Genomic DNA, 18,421 nt, shown 5'->3' on the forward strand with positions numbered 1-18,421 from the left:
ACATTAATACTTTAAAACTCCCAGTTCTCTTGTGCCGCTAGCTACATTTCTGAGCATCTCTGATGTGCCCGGCGACGCGTCCTTGATCACAGGCTGCAGCGACTCCGGCATTCAACGTCTGAAGTGCGTCTCGCGGGCCCAACGGGTTTTCCGCCTCATCTTTTACATCAGCCCTCCACAGAGCTCTCAGAGCAAGCGGAGCGTGCACCTCCGCCGGGGCTCGTGGCCCTGGTCCAGGATGCGGCTCAGGCATCAGAGGCATGGGAGACCCTCCAAGATCCACCCTCGACCGTTTCTTCAACCCCGGCTCCCGCCACTCCCTCCGAAATGCACACGCCAGCACAGCTGAACCGCTCTGGTCCGGGCCGCTGCCCTGGGCCACCGTGTATCCCTCCTCGCAGGTCTGGCTCCCTTCGGGCCAGGTCTCCCTAACAAGCCAGGTTGTGAGGGCCAATTTTCAGTGCTCCCCAAACACCCTACCAACACAAAGACTGTCAAGGTCAAGTTAGCTTTTAAATGATCTGTTACTGTGTCTGCCACATCAGCAGACGACAACTCCTTGAGGGAAAGATGCTCACGCACCTGTGTCTTTACTGCACCGCACGAAGCACCCACACAGGTACGTGTTTGCTGAGTGCATGAGAAGCAGCTCATCAGCCTTCCAGGGCATTCAGGAGAGAAGTCACCCACTAAGTGGCCCGCAGAGAGTTTACACTCCATTTGTTAGTGTGAAACACAACTTATATGGTAAATTGACATCAAAAGAGGATAAACAGAAAGAAACAACTTTACATTAACTAGTAACAGCAGCAACTAGCTGGACCAGCATACAACAACGAGAACTAACAGAGAAACTCAGGTCAGACAGTAGACAGGAGTGGGCTGGACCAGCAAGGGGAGGACCCTGCCTTCCCGGGTGACAAAAGGATGGCCAAGCAACTCACATTTTAATCTGAAAAACTAATACTGTAGCATTAACAAAATAACAAGCTGAACACTGTTGTACTTTTGGAACTAATTATAGTCAGAGGGAAAATAATTCAACCACCCTTTAGTCACTCTTGAATCTTACATACGGAATGTCCTTCCTGACGTTACTCCTACTTTATAGAGGAGACGTGGATCTTGAGCGTCCTGCTTCGTCTTTAATGTACTAACGAAGCGTTAAGACAAAAGAGAACATGTAATTACAACCTAGCATGTTACACATCCTTACAATGACTTAAAATGTGTACTGAATGAAACTGTGCAAATGACATGATACTTTAAAATGTCCAGAACCTATTTATTTTTAGTTTATTTAATTAGCAACCATAAATCACCTTCAAAATTGTTATGATTCTTAATCCAGAAAGCCAAGATTTAAGCGCGTATCTTGAGTAAGGACTGATTACTAATTCGAGACTGTAAGAACACTTCAATCTGATTTCCTTCTTGAATCTACAGCACATTCCGCAGTGACCTGAGCTGACTGCTCACAGGGCGAAGGGCACGCACTTACCCTCTGAAACGAGGCTGCCGCAATGGCATCACATTCACCTCAAGCAGGGGGCAAAGGCATCATCTTAGATTGAAAGTAAACCATGGAAGGAGTCATTTTTCTTTATATTGTTTAGAATTAGAAACATTAAATTGATCTATTGTGAAAATTCTGTTCTCTATATTGTGTGTGTCAGACCATGTCTGTATCTTAAGGCTATGAAACAATTTTTGTAATTGTAATAAAAAAACAAATTATTGACTTTAACTTAAGAAAACTGTTGTTCAAATGACTAAATATTCATTCAAAACAAAACAAATCCTTCTCTGAATCGTATGGTACACAAGCTGCTCATCTCCACAGGTTAATGAACTGTACATAGTGATGTTAAATCTGTCCTTTTTTCTGTCTTATTTTTACGCCTTCACTCTGTGCCCCTGGGGGGCGGGGGGGGGGGTTGTCCATACTGCAGTCACACGGCTGCACGTAACACAGCATCACCTGTCAACATTACTGCAATGAAGAAAAAGCTTTCTCTTTCACATCAGTATTAACAGCAAAGTGAACAGAAAGCTAGCTATGACTTCTAGCTAGAAGACATAAGTCTGACTTCTAGGCCTAGCTTCCTAAATCTGTTTGTTCACTCTGAAGTCACTTAATTTGGGGCATTTAAAAAAAACTATCCCTAATGCCAGCACAGTAAGTCCCACCTAAAGCCAGTCATTATTTATTAAGGGTTTACCATGTACAAAGTGTAAGGAAAGAGGCAGAAGACAAATGTCTCTATGAGAGATTCCCTCTTTCGATTACAATCTCTTTAAAGGCAGTGTTTATTCCTAATCTCCAAGCAACAGCAGATCCAGCCAGCGGCCCACACCAAGTCAGGCTCACGCGCTGCCTGAGCAGCAGAGCCGGGAGGTCCGGTGTTTGCCACCAGAGCAACAGCCCAGGCAGGGGACTAGCCTTGGCCCGTCTGTCGCATAAACGCGGCGCTGGGTGCGCAGAGCACAGAGGGAGAGGCCCCGGGGCGCAGGCTGCACGGACGAGGGAGGAGAGGGATCTGAGGGACGGTGCCCCGTGCGTGCTGTAACGGGAGAAGCACGGATCGTGACGGGGGCACGCGGGACGGGGGCGCCCTCCTCCGCCTGCGGGAAACCAGTCACCCAGGCTGAGGGAGGGTCCTGACGGAGGCGGCATCCCAGACAAGGCTGCCTGCCCGCACTCGGATCCCGTGGAGCCGGAGGCTGGCCGCCAGGGAGGGTGCGCACGCGCTGTCGGCGCACAGCGGCCCCGAAGCCCGGCGGCCGGCGCGCCCCGCGCAGCGGGGTCGGCCGGAGCCAGGGCGGCGAGCCGGCGGCTCCAGATAAACGGCGCCGTTTTAAATTTACCTCATCTCCTGCCGAAGAGACCACTACAAAAACGTGACTGGCAAGCTGGCACTAATTGCATTTTCAAATTTCCGGGGACAAACATGTTTGTGTGTCTGTATAAAACACACAAAGACTGTGTGTGTTACAGGACTTCGCGAATTTTCAATCCAAGACGCTGCTTCGGGGAAGATCCCCGGCCTTCTCCTTACTTGCTGCAAGTAACAAATCCTTCCTTCTCCGCACCACCCCCGACCAAAAACATAATTTTAAATCCTTAGAGTGTCAGGGTGCAACCGTTTAATAAATTCATAAACTTTTCATGTAAATAATTCCTCTCCTTTATCTGTTTTGAAAGCATAAAATTTTGTAAGCTAAATCTGCTTCAAAAAAGAAGAATCAAAAGGACTGTTGAGTTACAGTCTGTCTGTAACCGGGTTTCGTTTGCTTGCTCAGAAATCTAGAAGTTTCAAGGGCAGCAGAAGCAGCCCAGGTGCCCCAGGTGGTGCCCATTTCCTGTGCCGCACCATCAGCATCTCATCACAGTCACCTATCTGGCCTTTCATTGTCAAAACAAATATTCCCAGCACTCCTTCCTCCTCCAGAAATGAGAAGTAACTCCACAGACCTTTACTACTAAGAGCCTTCAGCAGGGCGGACATTGGTCTTCCGAGGCCTCATTTTAGCACAAATTCTAATCAACCAAGCAAAACAGCTCACTCACTCCAGTCTACTGAACTAACCCACCCTCATTAACTAACCTGATTTAAGACAGCTCACACAGTATCTAGCACTAACAGGATGGAGCTGTTCAGAAGAAGTGAAGTACCTAACAGATTCTGAGCATCCCCATCAGACCAGACTCCTTCCGTACCTCCCCTGCTTGTAATGCTCTCCACACGGCAGTGCCGCAAGCCTCGCAGGTACAGAGACACAGCAGGAGGGGCACACCTGGAGGGCACACTGGGAGGGACACTGCCCCATCTGCCCCATCCGGAGCTCTTCCAGAGATGTCACCACCACCCCACAATTTAAAAATATTAAACAGCAAATATTTGAACTAATATATTTTACTGAAGCCTTCTAATTAGAAGGCTCTGCTCACTGGTGGGGGGGACTAATTAACCTTCACTAATATGTTTTGGGCTCATTTTCCTATTGTCTCTTGAAAATACACTGGCACACCAATTTACATTGTAATTAATTTATCCCATAGGTAAATTAACATTTATTACATTGTGGTAATTTATCCCATAGAAGTTTTGTGTTCTAACTTTGTTCAAATAAGAGAGCTCAAAAAATTTCCTTCTTACTTCAAGGCCTCGAAAAAATATTTGATTCTGATGGTATTAAGCAGTTTAAAAAGAACCCATACTGAGTGAATGAAGTAAGTCAGAGAAAGACAAATATCCTATGATATCGCTTATATGTGGAATCTAAAAAAAGCGTACAAATGAACTTATTTACAAAACAGAAAGAGTCACAGATGTAGAAAACAAACTTACGGTTACCAGGGAGGAAAGTCGGGGGAGGGATAAATTGGGAGATTGGGACTGACACACATACACACTACTCTATATAAAATAGATAACTAATAAGGACCTACTTGTTCCTATTGCATAAGGAACTCTACTCAATACTCTGTAATGGCCTATATGGGAAAAGAATCTAAAAGAGTGGATATATGTATATGTATAACTGGTTCACTTCACTGTACAACTGAAACTAACACAACATTGTAAATCAACTATACTCCAATAAAAACTTAAAAAAAAAACAAAACACAAGACTTTCAGAAATGTTTGATATGGATAACTGTCCCTCAAAAAGAAATCTCATGCAGTTAAGAGCTTATTATAGTGGGAAAACTCAAACTCACATGATATATTTTAAAGTTTTGCAAAAGGTAATTATTAGCTGACAATGCTAATTCCATAGGGGAAAAGAAAGCTATTTAATTTCATGTTAAATGTATTATATACATGTTTTAGTTAATGAGGTTTTAAAAAAGAAAGTTTGGTCCAGTTGCTACTCTAACTGTTGACAACTCATATTAAAAAAACAATTAGTATCCAGAATATATTTTCAGACGTATGAAAAGACAACTAAGTTGAAACCAGATGTGTTAAGATTTGTTTCTGAGGAATATACTTCTTTTTAAATTACTGCTTAGAAAAAGGTAACTGTGGAGGGGAAAAACCATGGACTACTCCTAAGAAAAGTAACATGATCACTCAACACATGTGTCATCACCGTGCCAGAGGCTGAGACACCAACTGATGCCACGACCACGAAAGGGTGCCGGTCCCGGGCCTGCCTTCGGAGAGGGCACCAGACCAGTGTTGCTGTGGCCGCAGGCGGCGGCCGCGGAATGGGGGCTCCCGGCCCAAGGAGCCAGCAGGCGGGCGGGGAAGGGCTGGCCTTGACCTCAGCCTCCCACGCCCCCACTGATGTCCTCACCAGCGGCAGCCCCAAGGACAAGCACCCCGCACAGCCTGCCAGGTGCAGTGACGTTGGTTTTCCCCTGACCTCTCAAGGAGGAACCACAGTGGGGGCCGAAGAGTCCTGCCCGTCCCAGGCCTTCCCAGGGCACAGCAAGAAAACCGAGCGACCTTCCCTTCCAGCTGACCTCAGGCTTGGCATTTTCCCCAAGTCTGCTTCTGAACCCCGGCCATGCACACAACCTATTTCTCTTCACGGTGACCATGAAGGGACCCGTTCTGCATAATAACCTAGGACATCGACACCACGCGTACCCACCAGGGCCTGGTGGCTTGCAGCCTGCCTGGGAAGGTGATAGTTACTGAGAGAATCTGAAAACAACAGGAAAATCTCATGATCCTCCTCTTGTGTCTTCGCTGACAGCATAATCATCCATCCACTCTAGTTCATACAGAAGTTCTGAAAGCTTCTCATTTTCAACCTCACTAGACATTTCAGACCATATTCTCATCCACTCAGAAAGGCTTTCATCAAAAATGCTTCCTGGGAGTGATAAATACTTAGTTTTGTGAGCATATATAACTTAAGATGGAAATGTCATGATAAATAAGTCATCACAAGTTCCACTAATTTCTAACAGTTATTATGGCCTCAGGATAAGGAATCAAAGATTTCAAAAAACAAAAGCAAAATACTTAATTGCTTCTCGAATAAGTTATACTTCTCTGTTAAGAATTTGATTATAGGGAATTTAGCTGTACTGCTCAGAAATGATGAAATACAATCAATTAGTTCTTATTTTATATACAGGTGATGAGTAAGCCCTTCTCATTCAGAAATTTATGTAAAACTAAGTCTTTTTAGTGATACAAAGTATTTACTTTAAACAACAAATATGCTGTGTTTCCTATTTAGAACACCTGCTTTATAATCAAATTCATATTTAAAAGGAATGAGGGGCTGAATCCAAGTTTTCCGGTTGAGATATTTGCCATGTACTCTGATAGAGCATCACGTCCCAGAGGTTATCATTAGCACTGCTTCTCCATTCAGCATCTTGCCTCTTTATTGCTTTCCTGAAATTATAAGTTTATTTATATTCACACTGCTGATGAAGAAACACGACTTTTAATTGTGAGCAGCTGTAATATCAAAGTGTACAGCTGAACAAGTGCAGTGAGGCAGTGTGTGTGCTGTCACAACCCCGAGAGCCACACTGGGCCTTGTCTACGTGCCACTGAGTGACTTTACTGGGGCTTGTTTCTCTAGTTAATCTCTTCCCGGTGAGGCTTTGAAACACTATGATTTGTTAATATTAATAACAGTTATCAAAAAAGCATTCCGAAGTCTATCTATCTATGTAGATTGACTGTAATACCATATTCCACAACATATAGCTCTTTTGTGAACCACATGATCCCATCTTTAAACAAGTATTTAAATTCAAGAATATTTTGTTACTCAAGAAGGCAACTATTAAAAGTATTAAGGGCTGCGATGATGGTATGCAACCACAAGAAGAGAGAATAATACATCTTTCTACTGTAAAATTTTAATATAAATCAACACGACTTTTAAAATATTAATAAACTGCCCTTTTTAAAATAAAAGAGCTATTCTCCAAACAGCCTTGATATTTCAACTTGCCAAGTACACCATAGCTGATTCTATTTTGCTCTATTATCTGAAAATGCCTTTACAACCATTCAGATAACAAGAAGCGGCTCTAATTCACATAATGGCACGTATCACCTGTCTGTCTGTCAATGAGACATTTGAAAGCTTCTTTTTTATTAGAAACACAAATCAATATGCCCAAGGGATTACAGTAACTGCTGGAAGCACTTTGTATTATCATTTCATCCTTGCTGTTTTTGCTCTGAGCAACTTATTATTATGAATGGCATGAAAATGGCAACCTGTCACAATTGATTTTTCTTAACCTCCTGTAAGAATTTGTTCCCTCTTAAATGTAATCAAGTATCATCTTATTAAATATATCCGAAGCTAGGTTTTATAAAACAACCCATTACTCAAGTTGTAGTCCTTGTAAGTTAAACTTTCACCAAATATTATTGTAAAAGTAATGGCTAAGTAATAAAAACTTTTGATCTGTTCAAAGTTTTAAAATACAATTTTCAAACTTTGAGTAGACCCCAATCCCTGCTTTACACCTGCCTCAGTTTACACTGTGAGGGGCACATTCTAACCCTGAGAAGGAGCTTTAGGAATTTCTCAACACTTTAGAACTTTCCTCCACCTAACAACATTTTAGGATTTATTCCTAATCTCCATGTCTGGATAAAACATGCTACATTTTAAAAAGTATTCTAATAAGCTCCTGTAATACGGGTAAAACTGTATATGCTGATTACATAAAATTAGCAAGTTGGATTTCCAGAACGAACTTCAAGGCCATTCTAAAAGGATGAATTCAAGTGGGACATCTGTCACAGTCATAGAATTCAGTTACAGTGTGATCAATTTTGCAGGATTCTCTGTGTATCTCCGACTGCGGTGTCCACCGAGGGGACAGTAGCTTTCAGTCTCTAGTGTGTGTCAGAACCCCCAGAGGTTCGGATTCAGGAAGTCTGAGGGGAGGGACTCTAGGGGGTCGAATCAGTGCCCCAGATGTGAAGCTGATGTCGCCAACCCAGGGCCACTCAACTGGGCTGTGCAGGTCAGGAGCCACAGAGTAAGACGGGGCTGAGGCACAGCTACAGAAAGTCCCAGACTTTCTATTTTTTAAGAATGCACACTTGGGATAAAGTGGCATGACATCTGTAACCACAGAAAAAGATGAAACTAGTAGGGAATTTGTGTTAAACCTGGTTCAGGGTATATGAGTGATCATACTTTTCTCCTTCCTTTTCTGTCTGAAGTTGTCTTTAAAAGAGCAGCTAGAGAAGAGCAAGATGGACAAAACGATGACAAACAGGAGAGTGGCCCAAAACGGGCTTCCGACACTAGCTGAGTAGGTAATTTTTAAGATACATTTTATGAAACAACCAATACGAACTGGTCAACTTAGCTAACAGCCATCTGCTCAACCCAAGGACGACATTTTACAACGTGCCCAGGCTGGTCCACAAGTAGCCCCAGCCTCAACAGGGAAGTGACACTCACGTTCCTAGGGCAGCAGAGGCGGCCGTGGTAATGTCAGAGGGAGACGGCTCTTCGGAACAGCCGCCACCAAAGATGCGAACTTGTGCGCAGGACAGGGGAAGGGGGCCCTGCGAGCGGGCGTGAGTACTAAGAACGCTATGAAGTCCAGTGGCATAACCTGCAGGGCCCCTGTGTCTCCCGGGGGCATCTGTGGGCAGTTCCTCTGACCCTCCCACCCCACAACCTGGAACTTTAGACCAGCCATTTCTTCACTTCTGCCTGGGGGCTCCTGAACAGCAGCCTGAGAAAGCCACATACTCATTACTGGCTCCATGAGAAATTTAAGATTCAGCTGGGGCCCTAACACTGCCCAATAGTTTATGAGCCTAAATTGTTAGGCTATAATCTTTCTCAATGCTTTTAGGAACTGTCTCAAATTCTTACCATGTTCTGCATTAATTTCACTACATCAATTATTGTTATTATCACTAACTTTTTTTCCCTTAAATTAGCACTGCTTTAACTGTAGCGTTTTCCATCCTAGGAACTTACAGCAATTTACAGATCTGCATGATGCTGCTGTATACCCCATAGTGAAATATGGAGTAAGGGCGGGGGAGGGGGGAAGATACTGGCTGATTAACAGATGACTGTAAATCTTTTCTTTCTTTATTCTTATTTTTCTTACTTTATTTTTTTGAAGTATAGTTGATTTACAAGTTCGTGTTAGTTTTAGGTGTACAGCACAGTGATTCAGTTATACACATATATCTATTGTTTTTCAGGTTCTTTTCCCTTATAGGTTATTACAAAATATTGAGTATAGCCCCCTGTGCGATACAGTAGGTCCTTGTTGGTTCTCTATTTTATACACAGTAGTGTATGTATGTCAATCCCAAACTCCTACTTTATCCCTCCCCTCCCCTCGTTCCCCTTGGTAACTGTAAGTTTTCTACGTCTGTGAGCGTAAATATTTTCTGCAAAATCAAAGAGGCCACATCATATTTTCTATGGTAGCTGTTTTCCATATAACAGTTTATAATTTCCCTTTTAAGTAATTTTGTATTTATATATTTAAGTTATTATTAGATGCCTATGAAACTTATTCTTCCAAAGAATATTTTTCCTCTTTATAAACTAAGACCCTCTCTTCTTTTACTGGAAGCATCAGTAGTTTTTTGATATTGGTTTTCTCACCAGAAACAAAATCAATAAAATCCTTTCCCCAGGGCAGCATCAGTCAGTTCTTACCACCACGGCTTCTCTGGTGCTCTGGGCCCTGCCTCAAAGCGTGTCCGGCCTCCCCTGCTCAGCCATGGCCGAGAGCCCTCCTTCGGAGGCTTCTACCTGCCCCTGCATCTGCCCTCCACCCGAGCTTTTCACTTCACCACGACTTCTATGTGCTTAGTCCGCGGACCCTTCAGCCCTTCACCTCCGGGGCCTCCGCCACATGGCCCGCTGCCAACTGCCAGCCACTCTGCAAGTGCTGTCCTCTCAGCCTTCCTCCCTGGCTACCCTTCCCTGCTTCACCCTAGCTGCTGGCACTTTTAGGGCTCTACGAGGTTGCTCCTTGTTTTTTAACTCTCTGTGAAAAGCTGGAAACTCTCACCCATAAGTGCACTGCGGGTGGTCAGCAGTGCTTGTCATTAAACATCCCCAATTCTCCCTCCTCCACGGCTGGGGTAGGACTGTACGTCCCTAATTCCTCCAACTTCGGTGAAGCCATTCAAGTGCTCTGGCCAAGGAAACACGCCCACACCGCTGACCGGCTGAGCGCGGAGGCGTGTGTAACCTGCCACGCCAGTTTCTTCTTATCCCCACGGTCCCCAAGGCGTGCTTCCAGGAGGGGCCCCCGCGGAATGGTGCCGAGCAGAGCGCCTGCCCACATCTCAGACATGTACACGCGGAGAGAAGGAACCTCTGGCGTGTGCGCCACTGTGCTTCCAGGGCTGTTTCACCTGACACTCTATCCCCACAGGCATTCCACGCATAGGGCAGCGCTCGGAATGGAGGGTTAGGAACAGTGTGGCTTCCCCAAAGAAATCCAATGAAACTCAGGCAAATGATTCAAAGCATTTTAAATGTTTGCTTTTTGTTTCCACTAGCCTTCTGTGAAATCCAGAAGTTTGCTGGTTTAGTAAGCTACAGAAGAACACTGAGATGTCGTCTGCAGATAATAACGTCTTACAAACAGCGAACATAATTTCTGTCTTCCCTCTGTTTAGGATTCAAACATCACGCGTTCTTTTCTTTCAGCACATATCAATACTTGCCCTAGATAAATTACATCTGCTGCTTTTTGTCCACTGTAGCATGCTTGCAACCTTTTCCTGAATTTTGCTCTTATAAATCCGGCATTTAACACTTAGGAAGATTTAATGACATATGCGCATTGAGAGATTTTCTCTCTCTCCTAAGATGATCCCTTGATTTACAAGAAGGTTTTCAGGCTGGAGCTCTGCCACCCGCAGTGCCCTGAGGGAGCGGCAGCCCCACGCAGACGAGGCTGCCCCCTCAGCTGCAGTCGCCCTGCTCTGAAAGCAGCCGGCTCCGGCTCCTCCGGGGGCTGCCATGCAGACTCACGGCACAATGGACATAAAGTGCTCAGATCAGTGCCTGCCTGTGTGAGAGCTTCCCTAGGGCTTTCAACCAGAAGGGGAGCAGCAAACGCTGATCAAGCCCCAGAAAGGTTCGGCCCCAGAAAGAGCACGTCTGCTCCCCACGTGAGGCTGTCAAGCGGCAGAGCGAAGATCCGAGCCCAATCCTGCAAGACGCCAAAGGAGTTCTTCCTGTTGTAAGAGAGATTTTGCTAACGCAAGGAAACTGGGAAGGCTGTCTAAACCGGGAAGGAGGAAGGGAGGCTGAGAGGACGAGGAGGAAGAGGGGGTGCAGGAGGGCGGAGGGGAGGGCAGGGGGGAGGGTGGGGGGAGGGGGAGGGGAGGGCAGGGGGGAGGGGGGAGGGGGGAGGGCGGGGGGAGGGCGGAGGGGAGGGCAGGGGGGAGGGCGGAGGGGAGGGCGGAGGGGAGGGCCTGAAAGGCGGGCAGCTCTGAAGCCGCTCAGGGCCTGGGCACTAATCAGGGAGTGTGTCTTGACTGACAACGAGGGTGGGGTTGAAAAACCACGGCACTCATTCATATTTCACATTTCACTTTGTAGAAAGGTAACGGTGATAGGTAGCATTTACCGAGTAATAAGGCACAGAATTAAGCCGCTTGCCCACAGTCAAAGAGCTGGTCAGTGCAACACCCAGACTCTAACCCAGGCTGGTCAACCTCCAGCGCCAGAGTTCTTCACTGCGGTCAGAAACCTGGGAAAGGTCACCTAAGTAACTCTGGATCAACACCCAAGGGAACAAGCACGTGAGCCAAAACCGAAGGTGCCCAGAGGAAAGAAGTGGCTGTGTGTAGACAGACGGTGAGAAAGTGACAGCAAGTGAGCGGCACAGAAGGGAAAGGGAGAACAAGAAAAGAAGTTGGATTACAAAGTTTTCAGATTTTAAACTTAATAGTTAAAATTAAATTTACCCTCAAATACCATCATAAGTGTAAAAGTAAAATGATTAAGGAAAACCCCCCAGAAATCATATATGTGTTACTAGACGTCCAAGTTTTGCTTACTAAAGAAAAACACCATACTTGCCAGAAAACACACATAACTATGTATGCGATTCTAACTCTTGCCATTAGTTTAGTAATTTATTTTTAAATAATTTAACTCTACTGTAGAATTACTGACTTGGGTATATTTGATTTACTCAAATTAAAGCCAAGTTTTATATATATATATATAAATCGACAGAGAATTTTTCCCCCATTATCAAAATCAGAATTTATACTAAAATAATAGTAGCACAACATTTTTCTTTGACTTCTGTAAACATGTCACCCACAGACATCTGGAGCCCTAACAAATACAGGAATATAAAGTGTCACCAGACGCAGCCCTGGGAGGCAGCTGGGGATGCGCTCCACACGGGAAGCACAGTCAGCTGCACTGCACGCAGGTCCAGGCATTCACAGCGTCAGTGATGCGTCCCTAGTTTCTGAAGGGTTAACTATTTTTTAAAATGGTATTTAGCTGAAAAAATGAAACACATCTTGCCCTAAAAGATATCTTTCAAAGAATTATTTCATTTCTATTGCTTTGTTATAAAATTTCCTGCAGAAGACAACCTGTCCTATGAATTACTCACAAAGCAAGGTGTGACTCCATGAGAGGATTTTTTTGTTCTACTTAGATACACACAAATTATATTTCAAAGAAAAGTGAGTAAAATGCACAGTTAGAAAGAGCTTCTCATTCAGTAGACATTACCACATATTATGACTGGATACAAAATGTGTTATTCAAATCATAACTACTGAGAATTCAAACTAACCTTTTGTTAGGATTTAACTTACACACGCCATGGCTGCATAAATAACAATTTTAGGACTGTAACAGGAATATAATTAATTTAGGAATATAATCAAGCAGTCTAAAAACTAAAATCTGGTTTTCAATACGCTTCTTCTGAAATGGAAATAACAAATAAAACTGGTTTAACAATAAAACACTGTCAAATTACATACCATAAAAACATTAATACAGATTCCTTTATTTTAAAAAAGAATCATCAACATAAAAATAGAGTGCAAATTATAAAATAAATAGATTGAGGAGAAATTAAAGACCCACAATTAACTGTTAAATTATGGGCAAATTATATATACAACAATGAAAATTTAAGAGACATATAAAACTCTGATTAACCAAGAAAAAATAGTTTTGAAAATTCTTCTACACGAGCATGCTGTTACACAAACACAGAGAATTCATATCCTGAATCACCAACATTTTGAAACTCTGTTTCACAAACAAGCTACTCAGAACTACACGTGCTCTCTCACTGAAAGGAGGAGGTGAGTTCAGTCAAGCAGTCGGTCCTCAAGCTAGCCTACCTTACTTTTTGGATTGGATGTGTTCATTACACTTCGAGTCTCTTTTCCAGTATAAATGACAACACCTATTATAGTACCTGCAAAACACAAAAGTGGTCCTTACAGATAAACTTGAAGGATATGCACAGAAGTAACACTTGCTAATTAATCGTTTTGATGGAAAATATTATGACACCATTTGATTTTATACAGATTTATCCAACAGCATATTTAATTTCAGTAGTTCTAGAAAATCTAATCTCAACTTTAAAAATAAACTTTGAAAAACTCAAATGATTTCTTAAGTGATACTAATTTACCTACACAAAACATTAGAAAATGTACTAATATTCTTTTCACTGGCAATAGAGAGCGTGACACTGTTCACTCATTAATGCCTATTAAAATGGTAACTCTAACACTGAAGCTACATTAAGAGAGCTTACATTCTAACTGATCAATTCATGCGATCCCAAACAAGATGGTACCGGTGGGGGGGGGGCAGTTTCTCTGAACAAGAGTCTGAGAGCATCCTTTCACTGTAAAGATGCAGGACAACCAGGCACAAGAGCCTCTGCTCACATTTCAGGACACAGACAATGAAAACAGTAAGAGGAGTATTATAAAGACAATATTTGATTTTGAATTTATATGTTATGTCTCTTTTATTCCTGTCTCCTGAAAGTTTGGTTTTCTAATTGTACATGTTAAGAAGAAATGATAATTTTGCGGTCTATCAAACTTAAGATAAAAGAACAGTAAAATACCCCTAGAACGATCTATACATTACAAAGGCTCAGATCAGAGGCATTCATCTCTGGAATGTCAAATTAAAAACCATGGAAGTCCGCCTCTAGAACTGCTGCTGTGCATAATTTATATTTCTAATTTTCACACAATTTGAAGGTGAGAAACACAATTAAGGTGAGAAAGATGATATACCCATAATACTCACTGAAATCAACAACCACTGCAGAATTAACCCTAATAATTATACAAAAACTCTTTGATGTCACATTAATGTAATGTGTGGAATTTAGTGAGTCCTAAGGCAGGACCTGTGGAGTAAATGTGACCGAGGTGATCTCGGGTCTACATAATAATGACAGCTGTGCACCACACATCTCAGCACACCAACAAAAGCCTCCTCCACGGAACGCCCAGGAAGACAGAAGATGCCAGGGTACGTACAGCTCAGCAGTGACACCTGCAGACGTTACGTGTTTGCTCTTTTTTAGAATAAGCATCTCTTTTTTCCCCCTTTGTAATTGTGTGCCCTGGGAAGCTCTGAGGCTTGCACTTACTGCGCTCTTCAAAGCAGAGCGGCCCCATGTGACTATGGACCTCCACTCCACCAACGGAGGACACAGAGAGCGACTGGTGACACCTGCACTGAGCTGGGCTGCAAATGGCGCATCAGGAGCATCAAGGAGCAAGACCCCAGAAGTGAGGAACCGAGTTCCGTCGCCCACTTCCCAGCCCACAACAACTGCCCCGTGAGACCGAAGCTTGAGAAGCAGCGAGCTGCAGGCTGCTGCGCGCTCCAGCGCCCCCACTGGTCCTGCCTCTCAGACTCCATGCTGCTTCTGTGGCCCTGCACCAGAGCTCTCTGGGTCCAGCCCCTTGAGTGACGCCCGAGTGGGACGGGTTCCCCTGCTGGCCGATCCCAGATACTAAGTTTTCTCTAAAGCAGAAGCCTTGCAAACTATGTGTGGTACAGGTTTTACTTTTAAATTTCTAACTGGTCACAAGGCCTAGTTTTGCAAAATATCACATCAATAAATTATTAAGAGAAACAAATAACAAAAAAAATTTGACAAAACATATGTTCCAATCTTCTTAACATTAAATTCCTTCATCAAATTCTTATAAATTTTCCAAAAGTTTACTCTCATTTGCTGTATTTTCTACCATCAGTATCAGCCCTGGACCCCTGACTGCGCACAGAACCTGCAGTCCTGCTCTGGGGCTCAGCCTGGACCCCCATCTGAGCACAGACGTCCAGCAGACTCTAGAGGACTCATCCTTCCTTCCAGGCTCTCGGCAACTTAAGATCCGAATGCTCCCATATCCACCTATTACTGAAACATGGCAAGTTTCCTGGTTCTCTGAACCAACAAGGGGAAGAAGCATGGCACCCTGGGAAGTCGTGTTTTTCCCTCTCTGGTGCCCTCAGTCCTTGTGTCTGTTTATCTGTCTGTGTCAACTTGAGTCCTTGCTCCCATGCGTTTGGTTTCTACAGCCAGGGAGGAAGGCCTGAGCTCACTTCACCAGGAGGCAACTTGAATTCAATCGACACATAACTTTTTTTTTTAATCTGTATTGGGGTAGAGTTGATTTACGATGTGTTAGTTTCAGTTGTACAGCAAAGTGAACCAGTTATACGTCTACATATACCCATTCTTTTTTAGATTCTTTTCCCATATAAGTCATTACAGAGTACTGAGTAGAGTTCTCTGTGCTATACAGTAGGTGCTTATTAGTTATCTATTTTAAATATAGTAGTGACACATAACTTTTAAAGAATAAAATTTTTAAAAATCCTGGTCTTTCCCTCAACTTGTAATCCAGTGTAAAGAAGATAAGAGCCCTTGTATTACTCCTGGAAATCCAAAGTACTTCAAACATATCTCAGTATACGGAAGGCTGCTTATATAGAGAGTCTAGCAATTGCTCACATTAATAGGCTTTGAAATAGAGTTAAGCATGTGTTGAAAGATTTGAAATCCATGAAAAAGCTTGCATTTCAAAAATGACTGAACAAAATTTAAAATTAAAGGCACTTTATTTAAACTTGTGGAACGATTGTTTTAAACAACCTAAATACTCTCTCAGAAGATACAATACTCTGGCCACTGAATTCTATCTCTGGAAGAATAAGAAAGGGTTATCTATGCGGCAAATGTGTTATGATGCCTACATTTGTGTCTGTGTTGCCGAAGTTCACAAGCAGGAGCTACCACTTGCCAAGGTCATCCTGAGAATGAAGGTCAGGAGAGAAACACTGTGCACAGTGAATTATCTAGGATACCTTAAGCCTCCAGCCTGGGTTGCTTCTGGCTCTTTGAGAAGAGAGGCCAAAAATCAATAGTACTGGGGATCAGTAACAACATTCTAACATACAGGAAACAAAAGATGAAATAAATTTAAAAAGAAAAAGAGAATCTTCAAATATCTTTATGAGTGAACTCAATCTTGATTCTTTATTAAAAAGAATAAATATCAACATGATGAAAAAAAATAGGATACAACACCTAGATACAACTAGATATAGAAAATGTAAAATCTGTGACCAGGTATGTAAATGTGGTATGCTGTAAGTATTTTCCTATAAACTATTACATGCTAAGTGCTGAAGGTCAAAGGCCATGGAGGACAGCACCCCTGGAATCAAATCCTGGGTACATGACCCTGCTAACAATGGTAGGCCTTCTGAGCCACAGCCCTTACCTGGACCTCAAGAAGGACTGGCCTGCCCTCTCTGATGTCTCTGACAGTGTGCTACACTTACTTCCGCTCTCTTTTTATTGTGAGAAATTTTAAAAATTCATCATGATAAAAAACCAACATCTACTAACTGAAGAGAATCTCCACCTATTAAAATTATGTTTGCTTTTATGCTTTTTTAATGATGTTAAAACACTAGTGCAAAACTTCGTCTCTGAAGAAGAACTACAATTCTGCAGCCTGTGGAAGGAAAATCACATTCACAGAAAGATAGAGAAAATGAAAAGGCAGAGGACGTTGTACCAGATGAAGGAACAAGATAAAACTCCAAAAAAACAACTAAATGAAGGAACAAGATAAATGAAGGAACAAGATAAAACTCCAGTAAAACAACTAAATGAAGTGGAGATAGGCAACCTTCCAGAAAAAGAATTCAGAATAATGATAGTGAAGATGATCCAGGACCTCGGAAAAAGAATGGAGGCAAAGATAGACAAGATGCAAGAAATGTTTAACAAAAACCTAGAAGAATTAAAGAACAAACACCTAGAATAATTAAAGAACAAACAAACAGAGATAAACAATACAATAACTGAAATGAAAACTACACTAGAAGGAATCAATAGCAGAATAACTGAGGCAGAAGAACGGATAAGTAACCTGGAAGACAGAATGGTAGAGTTCACTTCCACAGAACAGAATAAAGAAACAAGAATGAAAAGAAATGAAGACAGCCTAAGAGACCTCTGGGACAACATTAAATGCAACAACATTCACATTATAGGGGTCCCAGAAGGAGAAGAGAGAGAGAAAGGACCCGAGAAAATATTTGAAGAGATTACAGTCAAAAACTTCCCTAACATGGGAAAGGAAGTAGCCACCCAAGTCTAGGAGGCACAGAGAGTCCCAGGCAGGATAAACCCAAGGAGAAACACGCCAAGACACATAATAATCAAACTGACAAAAATTAAAGACAAAGAAAAATTATTGAAAGCAACAAGGGAAAAATGACAAATAACATACAAGGAACTCCCATAAGGTTAACAACTGATTTCTAGCAGAAGCTCTACAAGCCAGAAGGGAGTGGCACAATATATTTAAAGTGATGAAAGGGAAGAACCTGCAATCAAGATTACTCTACCCGGCAAGGATCTCATTCAGATTCGATGGAGAAATCAAAAGCTTTACAGACAAGCAAAAGCTAAGAGAATTCAGCACCACCAAACCAGCTCTACAACAAATGCTAAAGGAACTTCTCTAACTGAGAAACACAAGAGAAGAAAAGGACCTACAAAAACAAACCCAAAACAATTAAGAAAATGGTAATAGGAACATACATATCGATAATTGCCTTAAACGTGAATGGATTAAATGCTCCAACCAAAAGACACAGGCTCGCTGAATGGATACAAAAACACGACCCATCTATATGCTGTCTGCAAGAGACCCACTTCAGACCTGGGGACACATACAGACTGAAAGTGAGGGGATGGAAAAAGATATTCCATGCAAATGGAAATCAAAAGAAAGCTGGAGTAGCAATACTCATATCAGATCAAACAGACTTTAAAATAAAGAATGTTACAAGAGACAAGGAAGGACACTACATAATGATCAAGGGATCAATCCAAGAAGAAGATATAACAAATATATATGTACCC

The 18,421-nt window shown here is 42.7% G+C and overlaps 1 protein-coding gene across 4 annotated transcripts in view; it reads right to left on the bottom strand.

Moving 5' to 3' along the window:
* ATP9B (ATPase phospholipid transporting 9B (putative)) overlaps positions 1-18,421 on the bottom strand; it is a 217,092-nt gene that overhangs the window by 98,367 nt on the left and 100,304 nt on the right. For all 4 annotated transcript variants that reach the window (XM_079941711.1, XM_079941710.1, XM_079941712.1 and 1 more), the window contains one exon: positions 13,335-13,411. In XM_079941711.1, the coding sequence (XP_079797837.1) occupies positions 13,335-13,411 (77 nt within the window). The remainder of the gene's footprint in view (positions 1-13,334; positions 13,412-18,421) is intronic.

This window comes from Stenella coeruleoalba (genome assembly GCF_951394435.1).
Source record: "Stenella coeruleoalba genome assembly, chromosome: 14".
In the NCBI taxonomy this organism is placed as follows: Eukaryota; Metazoa; Chordata; class Mammalia; order Artiodactyla; family Delphinidae; genus Stenella; species Stenella coeruleoalba.